Source organism: Sinocyclocheilus grahami, unplaced genomic scaffold (genome assembly GCF_001515645.1).
Source record: "Sinocyclocheilus grahami isolate Dianchi unplaced genomic scaffold, SAMN03320097.WGS_v1.1 scaffold2265.1, whole genome shotgun sequence".
In the NCBI taxonomy this organism is placed as follows: Eukaryota; Metazoa; Chordata; class Actinopteri; order Cypriniformes; family Cyprinidae; genus Sinocyclocheilus; species Sinocyclocheilus grahami.
Genome location: NW_015507444.1, coordinates 52613 through 61281, shown reverse-complemented (window position 1 = coordinate 61281; position 8669 = coordinate 52613). Strand labels below are relative to the sequence as shown.

Below are 8669 nucleotides of genomic sequence, written 5' to 3'. Positions count from 1 at the left end.
GAAACTTTTGGACTTGGACTTGACTTGGACTCGAACCTCTTTGGACTCGGTCTTGACTCGGTCTCGACTAGTCCTGGTCTTGGACTTGTCTTGGACTCGACAAAGCTGGACTTGACTACAGCTCTAGAGTGACCTCTACTGGTAGTCGGCCGGAAGGCCACGGACCGGATTCGTGACACAGAGCAGTTCTAGAGATTATGTTTATGTGTTCATGTACTCCTATATTGAGGCAGCAGAGGCTGAAAACACTGTGAGCTTCAGTAGGCCTATGTGTAGTAAATGAAACCGCATGTCTGCGCCATTAATTTCCACAAGGGGCGGACTGGGGAAAAAATTCAGGCCTCACACTCATACACCCACAACAAATTCTGAAACATGGAAAACCCTATTTTTTGTATGGACCTCACATAAAAAAGGATTAAATCCTTTGGGGAAATGCAAAATAATTAAAAGTTCTCTCCTGAACTGCACCTTCACTTCCATTTTTCTTTTCAGTCTCTTTATTTTGCCCTGATATCTATCTCTCACATGACTTTAATACTCCCGATTTAACAAAACTATACTTTCTAAATTGCCTACATGTCAAAATTAGAACATCACTACAATATCTTTATAGAAAAATCCTAATACTGAACATGAGTTTTTTCCTTACAAAAATTAACCATGCTTTTATTATAGTAAAAGTACAGCAACCATGTTTTTATTGTTTTTTTGTTTGGCAAATGGATTACCATTTGTATTTATTTTTACTACAAATTCCATGGTTAAACTATGGTTAGTGTAGCAAAAACCATGGTTAATTTGTGTTTACCATGGTTTAACAATAGTAACCATTGTCTTTGGACTTATAGTAAAATCATCGTTAATTTTCGCAAGGGCTGTGTTGTTGTCTGCCCTAGCTCCCCCTAAACCTATTATAAAATATGATTATTTGTCTGCTACTGTAACAGATAATTATGATGTCCTTTATACAGTATTTTGAGTGATGACTGACGAGCAATGGGCTCCTGCTGCTTAACTAAGTAAACAAAGACAAAACTACAATAGAATATTTACAGATGAAACTGACCTGTACTTGAAACCCTGAACAGTTTTGCTTCTCTGCTCCAGCTGTGCGCTTCCACAGTCCACTCCATTCTCTCTCTCGCATTGATTACTCTGATCCAAACCGAGCTGAAGCATTGCCAGTCACGACTAACCGATTCATGATTTATTAGATATTTAATTATCAAATGGAGACTTTTGAAATAATCGCTTTAGTACATTCGGCAGGCAATTATACAATAATAATATTAAAATAGCGGGCCAAATCGGCTGCCAGGCCACCGGGAATTGTCCGTTTTTATGACTGGATTCTACGAACCAGTCTGTGTTTTACGCATCGCGTAAATTAAAGGGCCGTATGTCTCAGAGTAGTCAGTGCAATTTGGGAAAGAAATCAATTAAATCTGTATGTGGATGTGTGTAAATATTAAAATGTAATCCCCTTTGTAATCGTTAGCATTTTCATAAGTAGGCCTAACTGTAATTTAATTACACATTTTTTCTTAGTAACTGTAACTGATTACAGTTACATTTATTTTGTAATTAAATTACGTAACGCCGTTACATGTAACGAGTTACTCCCCAACACCGTGTATAACAAACACTATAAACATCAACACAGCTGAGTTAAGCCCGAGCATCTCTGCATCTGCTCAAGATCCTGTGTGAAGATGCAGTGGCACATAAAAGCTGTACTAAAATGAGCCTCTAATGCAGATTTGGTTAATTTTTCACATGAAGAAATTTCATATTTAATGGTTTTGTGGTATCAAATTTGTTTAATAAATTCAGGGCTACAATGATGGAGAGTTTAGTTCAAACCTCAAAAACACCTGAACCAAGGTGTTGAGGAATGATTGAAAATAGCAGGAAGGTCTATTGAAGCAGAGGGGGCTATGCCTGATTTATACCATATTTGTGGTATAATTATGTGTGCCCATTAAGATGAAGATTTTGCTGTCGAAAGATAGCGTGAAATTTTACCTTTCACACCTGGACATGTGTGACAAAGTTCAGTGTTGAGAGGTCGAGTCTGCTTGCTGATGGAATTGTTCACCACACAGCTGTAGGAATCATTCAGACACTCCAGACGTAAAGAAAGGCTTCTGTTTTGTTCAGACACACTGATGCTGGACAATAAACTGTTTCCTTTGTACCAGGAGAGAGTCACATGACCCACATTCACCACTGAACACACCAATGAACAATTCTGCTGTGATGAAGATGATGATGAAGGATCTCGTAAAGGGTCACTGCTGATAACAGGAACAGGCAGTTGAGCTGTAATAACAATGTTATGTCATTAAGAATATGTAGGGAATAAGTTACACCAGATCGGGTTTTTTTTAAGTGCCTTTCTAGGGTCAATTCATTTTTGCATGTTTCTGGAGTTAGACATCAGTGTAGTTATTAATGGTAGATTGATTTCATGCCTGTGGATCCAACAATATTTGTTGTTGACCCTATTCAAAAAACTTAAATTAAGGAATGACCTCATTTTAGTGTTTTACACTCATCTTATAAGATGCTTTGTATTTGTAAGTGATATACCTCATCCATGGAAAAAAGTACATTATATATTATATTAAACACTGTATTTTAAAACTTGCTGAAATATTAAAAGGGACTCATTTATCATTTCTTTATGGCTTATGACTCAAAAAATATCAAAATATATTTTTAAATTTTTTGAAGGAGATGTGAGTAGTGTCTGTACAAAACTTACTCCCACATTGCTATGGGGTGGTTGCCATGTTATTTATTTTATATTTAATTTTTAGTTTTTTTTTGTTGTTTTTTTTAATTTAGCTTAACTTTGAATTATAAATGAATAAAATTAAGTATTTGGTGGAGCTACTTTAGGGATAGTATTAATTAAGGGCAGACGACAAACACGCTGAACTTGTAATAATTTGTGAAAAGAAGCCTTGAGAACATCAGTTATGTTTTCATGTATTTGCATTTGTTCTTGTAAGCTGTGGCAGTGACAGAAGCCCGTCAAGTGTTTTTGAACTGGAATTCATATGATAATAGTTACATCACTGGCCTAAAAGAGAGCAAACGAGCCTGAGCTTTACTACTCACCATAGACAGTAACACTGAATCTGTGTGTGGTCTCTTTTGAGGCTTTTATGGTTATTTGATAGAGTCCAGAGTCTGTGTTTGTGATGTTCATGATGGTCAGAGATCCAGTCTGAGGATCCAGCTTCAGTCTGTTTCTGAATCCCACACCATCACCATGAGCTGTGTTGAAGATTTCATCCTCTTTATTAATATGAGCTATTAATGTAAGAGGCTCTGCACGTCCAAATTTCCACAAAATTCGATCTTCTTTCTGTATTTCAGTGAGACCAGATTCTAAAGTGACAGAATCTCCCTCCGTCACTGACACTGACTTCATTGCATCTGGAGCAGCAAACACACCTGAAGAACACAGACAGTTGCTCATTTACACAATGAACTTGTTATTAAAGTAAAATAAATATCTCAGTGCTGGTTTAATTCAGCTTTAAGCTTGTTTCAGTTTTGAGATGATTGAAAACTTTGGAAATACTTGGTTTTGACATTAATGTGAGACTTTGAGGACTGCAGTTTTAGTGAGTATTTGAGTTGATTTGAGTCTAGTTCTGCTCATAAACCTGTGTTAGATGGATCTTTAGACACTTTTGCATAATTTGCACTGTTTTCACAAATTTCCAACTCCAAACTGATAAAAAAGTTGTATGTTTTCTTTTACACAATCATTGTTTCAATACAAGATTCAATCATCAAAACAACAAAACAATGCTTCATTGGTTTGACTGTTATAATGATCAGTCATTTCAAGGTAAGACACACATTTCAAACTCAGAGGTGCTTCATGATTACAGTCCCATTAAAAATGCTCATGGATTACCCAACTAAACTGATATGGGGGAGACTAGGTATGGCTGTAACACTTTTGACACTTTTCGGTCTGTATCGTGGAGTTAATTTAAGTAAGTGCATTCAAAATGTGATTCAAACTTTACATATGGAGGACTGAGAGTGCCACTTAAAAATAAAATGAAGAATAAATTTATTGATTTAATAATTCAGACATAAAAATGTATATAAATAAATCACTTTAAATGGACAAATTAATAGATATTTAAAGATGTTTATTTAATTAGTGTTTTTAAATGTAGTTTAATAAAACAAAAAAAATTAATGTATAAATAATCAGGGTATCTTTCGTTTATTCGTTTTTTGATTTAATATTGAAAGTAGAACAAATTTTTAATTAAATATTTTAAACTCTAATATAGGCCTAAAAGGGAAAGAATAATGCATTGACTTGGGTATATGATATGCCTATAACGTTCACGCAAAAACAACCGGAGAACAGAGATATTAAAATACATACTCTACTGAGTTTTATAATGTAGTCTTTTGTTTTATTAAAATTGATATCTCATAAGAATATGGGCTTGTGTTTGTGCTTGTGTGAGGCTTGAGTTGCTTTGTTTTTGCTGCACAACATCAGAGAAATTTAAAACTGCTGCGCGCACGTGTGCATGTGTGTGTATAGCCTATATCCAGCAATAAGTGTGTCAATATCACAGTTATGTTTCAGTGCAGACAAAATTAAACTAAATTAATTTCAGTGTTGGGAAAGTTACTTCCAAAATGTAATGCATATATATTAGTTGCTGTCTTTTGAAAGTAATTCGTTACATTACAATAGTATTGTCTCTGAATTGTAATGCATTATACTTTTTGAGTTACTTTCACCAAAATATCCACAGAAGTAAATGACATTCTAAAAATCTAAAATGTAGTTTATTGCTGCTCATTAGCCTACATCCAGAGGGTGATGTGGTAGGCCTACACCATAGCATAAAATGTGTCTCCCTGTAGAATTCAGTAAAATTCTAGTGCATTTAATCTATTAAATAACAGCAGAGTGAGCAAGTTTTTGGATATGGTAAACTTATTTTAGTGAATAAAGTACCACATTTCAGCAATCGTTTTGTTAGGGTGGATACACAAAATTATATTGAAAATCCACCACAGACCTTATTTTAGGGGATCAAACTCCCATTCAAAAAACCCATTGACTCTGGGAAGATGGAACCGGAAATGCTAAAATGCTAACTCGCTTCCCAATTTTTGCCTACAGAGTGACATAATAGTTCCACCACTCTATAGTGTTAGGTTTCAATGGCTTTTGATTTCCCCTTCACTTGTGTCTAGTTCACCTGTGTCTAGTTATTTCTTTTACACAAAGCTGTTAGGTTGCATTTACCTTGGTCTTTGATTATTGTTACTTTTTATTGCCATCTTTATTTATTAATAAAATCCTGCTGCTAATAGATCCTTAGATTACTTGTAGCCCGCAGCAAAATTACAGTCTAACTGGTAGTTAGGTTGTTGTTAAACTAACACATCAATAAATTGCTTAACTTTGACTGTGGTGGCATCATGAAGTTTTTTGCGATGGTTTTGACTATATGATCTCAGTAAGGTCAATAGACACGAGCTGCCACTCAGTTAAGTGCTGATATGGAAGAGGTTTGTCTTCAGTTGCTTTGTGAAAGTTGATTCAGCAAATTGGGTGAAGATTGGGAACTTTATTTTCAGACTCTTTTTTTTCACACTGGGTGAGCTGGGTTTAACTGTTACACATATGTGTTGCACGATCTTTTCTCAAAACTAGCTTCCCTTTTTTTCATCATTTTTGCTCAGTAACTTAATCTGCAGAGGCAGTCATTTTTAGTGGATGTAGCCTATGTTCCAGTGTTAGTTTTTAACAGCTGTGTGTATGAGACTCATAAATACACCAGGAGTCTATGCTTCATAGCTCGCATAATACATTTGACATGGCAGATCTTGTAATTGTGATAACTTATCTCAGGCTAATGGATTTTATTAAAACATCTGCATTAAGCTGCCTGATATTACTGTGCGCTGGAAAGGACAGATATATTGATACTTGAAACCATGATCAGCAATGCAGCAATTGGCTGGCATCAACACAGCAATGTAGTGACATCATACAATTAACATCAAGAAAACAGCCTAGCGTGCATAAAAATGTATATTACTTATTTATTTATTTACAATCTCAAGTAATTGTACAGGCTGCATTATTTATTTATTGATGGTGAAATTGAATTCATTAGAGCTATACAAAAATAACATGCAGCTGTATAAAAAAATAAAAAATAAATAAATATAAAAAAATTCTGTAACTTACCAACCAGATGGCAACAGCACAAACAGCAAAACACCAATGTGTGAAACATGTTCACCATCAGTTCAGTGGTCTGAAATAGTTTCAGTCAAATTTGAAATCTTGCAGTAAAGTTGTGTAGAGAACAAGCTGTTAACAATGTGAACTATCTGCTAACTTCCTCCAGACTGAAGACTGAAGTAGACCATGCCCCATGTGTTCAACAACACTTCCTCTCTAAAACGCGCTCAAAGACAGTCAGTCAACCATCATGTGCAGAATAATTGTCAGCCAGGACAGCCTTCAATGTATTATTTTATTTTTTTGACTAAAGCTATTATTCACTATTAAGTATTCCATTTAGCTTGTGATTTTCTAGACAGTGTGTTATTGTCTCATTAAAATGATTCGCTTTGTTTGTATGTCACGTTGGAAAAAGTATCTGTTAAATTAATAAATATATATGTAGATGTGGATTCACTGAATTCAGATGCTAACTCACTTGATTTTGTGGATGTTGTCCATTAAATCTCTTTCTAGTCTTGACATATGGTTTTTGACCAGTGAAGGTCTGAATAGTTGCAGCAAGTCTTAGTAACAGTTTCTGTTTTTCTCCAGTGTTTGCTGATGCAGTATCATTGTCAGTGAGAGAGGGAGATTCTGATACTCTAAACACTGATGTTACTGTTATTGTTAACGTTTGTATTGGGTGTGCCCTCACACTGCTCATGTCATGTGACCTGTCTTCCAAAAAAAGGACATATGCAAATAAAGGCAGTTCCGGTTCCTCAGAATACCGAGTAGTGAGCATGTTTTTCCCTCCATATAATTAAATATAATTTACCAGTTATCATACGCAAAATGGCTGTGCCAACAGTTATACAGAGATATGATGTGATACGGTGGAGAAATCAATAGAAAGAGTAGAAATGGAGAGAGATTCAGAGACAGACTGAAGCTGGATCATCAGACTGGATCTCTGACCATCAAGAACACCGGAACCACAGACTCTGAACTTTATAAGGTTGACACATAGACTGTAAAAAAAGATGAATGATGCATCTCCACTTCCTTCAACTATAGGAAAGTGAAGCCAAAACATGGCAGTATTGCCTATAGACTGTAAAAAAAAAAAGATGGATGACGCACCTTCACTCTCTCCCATTGAAGAAAAGTGAAGCCACCAATATCCGAATAGGGCGCAGACATATTGTGCAGATTTAGGACCAGAGTCTGTGCAGTACAGATACTGGGACCTGAGTCTGCGCAGTAGTGAGCGAAGTGGATCCGTGTCCCACCAGCACTCCCGCAGAGTCGATCACAAGCACACGCCCATGACCCTTTTTTTAATTAGCCTGACTGCTCCTATTTTTGTCTGCTGATTGCTCTACAAGAGGCTTGTGTTAAAATAAGGTAAATAAAACTCCAGTCTCCTCCTGAAGATTCCGAAAAAGTCTGTTTGTGCCTCAGTTTTGCTCAGTCAATCCCAGCTGTCAATCATGACGTCACACTCCTGTTTTTATAGCATCACATAACTAACTAAAACCAAACTTATTTAAAAAATGAACACTTGAACTTACATCAGCATGATTAAAAACTACATAAAATGACAAAAACCATCTCTGGAAAAAAGTGAAATGTAATTATTTAGATTGTCTCACGTCCCATTAGATTACTTGGAGAGGGCAGGGTTTATGACCTATACCTATACCTATACCTATACCTATACTATACGAAACGTTCTGGCTTCCCTTTTCAAGACTAGTGCGACACACTTGGTATTGCCACTGTCATCCTGTGAAAATGACGTCATTTGGAGCCCGAGTCTGCGCAGTAGTGATCGTGAGGTGGAGCCACAGTATCAAAGTCCCACCCAAACTCCCGCAGACCCAATCACATGCTCACAATCATGACACCACACCCCATTTTTATGGCATCAAATAATTACCTAAAAGCAAACATATTAGAAAAACAAACACTTGAACATACATCAGCGTAATAAGAACTACCTAAAATGATGGAAACCAACTTTGGGAAAAATTTAGTTGAAGTGTATGTTTATTTCATTTTGGCTCACATCCCATTAGTTTATGACGAGTTTACACTGCACGATTTTAGCCCCGATTTTCACTCACTGACAGGTGAGGTTTTAGAACCGTGTTGTGCATTAGAGGGGTAGTGACACAAAAACTATTTTTATTCAAAAAGTAAGAAATAAAAAATGAGGATTTGTGATGATCAAAAACAAGTTAATTGAGGAATTCCTGGAATTCTGAATGATTAAATTAATTTCTTGCAAAGATATAGAAAAAATAAACTCAGTCGAGTCACTTTAGACCCATGTTGTGCATCAAACAACAGTACAGTGAATTTCAGCAAAAATGTGTCTGATAACATGCTTACTTTGCATTTTTTAAGTCTTTCCCCAGCA

General features: G+C 35.9%; 1 protein-coding gene across 1 annotated transcript in view; it reads right to left on the bottom strand.

Moving 5' to 3' along the window:
* LOC107574544 (transmembrane and immunoglobulin domain-containing protein 1-like) overlaps positions 1–6324 on the bottom strand; it is a 28154-nt gene extending 21830 nt beyond the window's left edge. The window contains exons 1-2 of the mRNA XM_016261000.1: positions 6263–6324; positions 3130–3468 (exon numbers count right to left, since the gene is read on the bottom strand). Coding sequence (XP_016116486.1) covers positions 3130–3468; positions 6263–6320 — 397 coding nt within the window. The 5' untranslated portion in view covers positions 6321–6324. The remainder of the gene's footprint in view (positions 1–3129; positions 3469–6262) is intronic.
* Positions 6325–8669: the final 2345 nt, after the last annotated feature.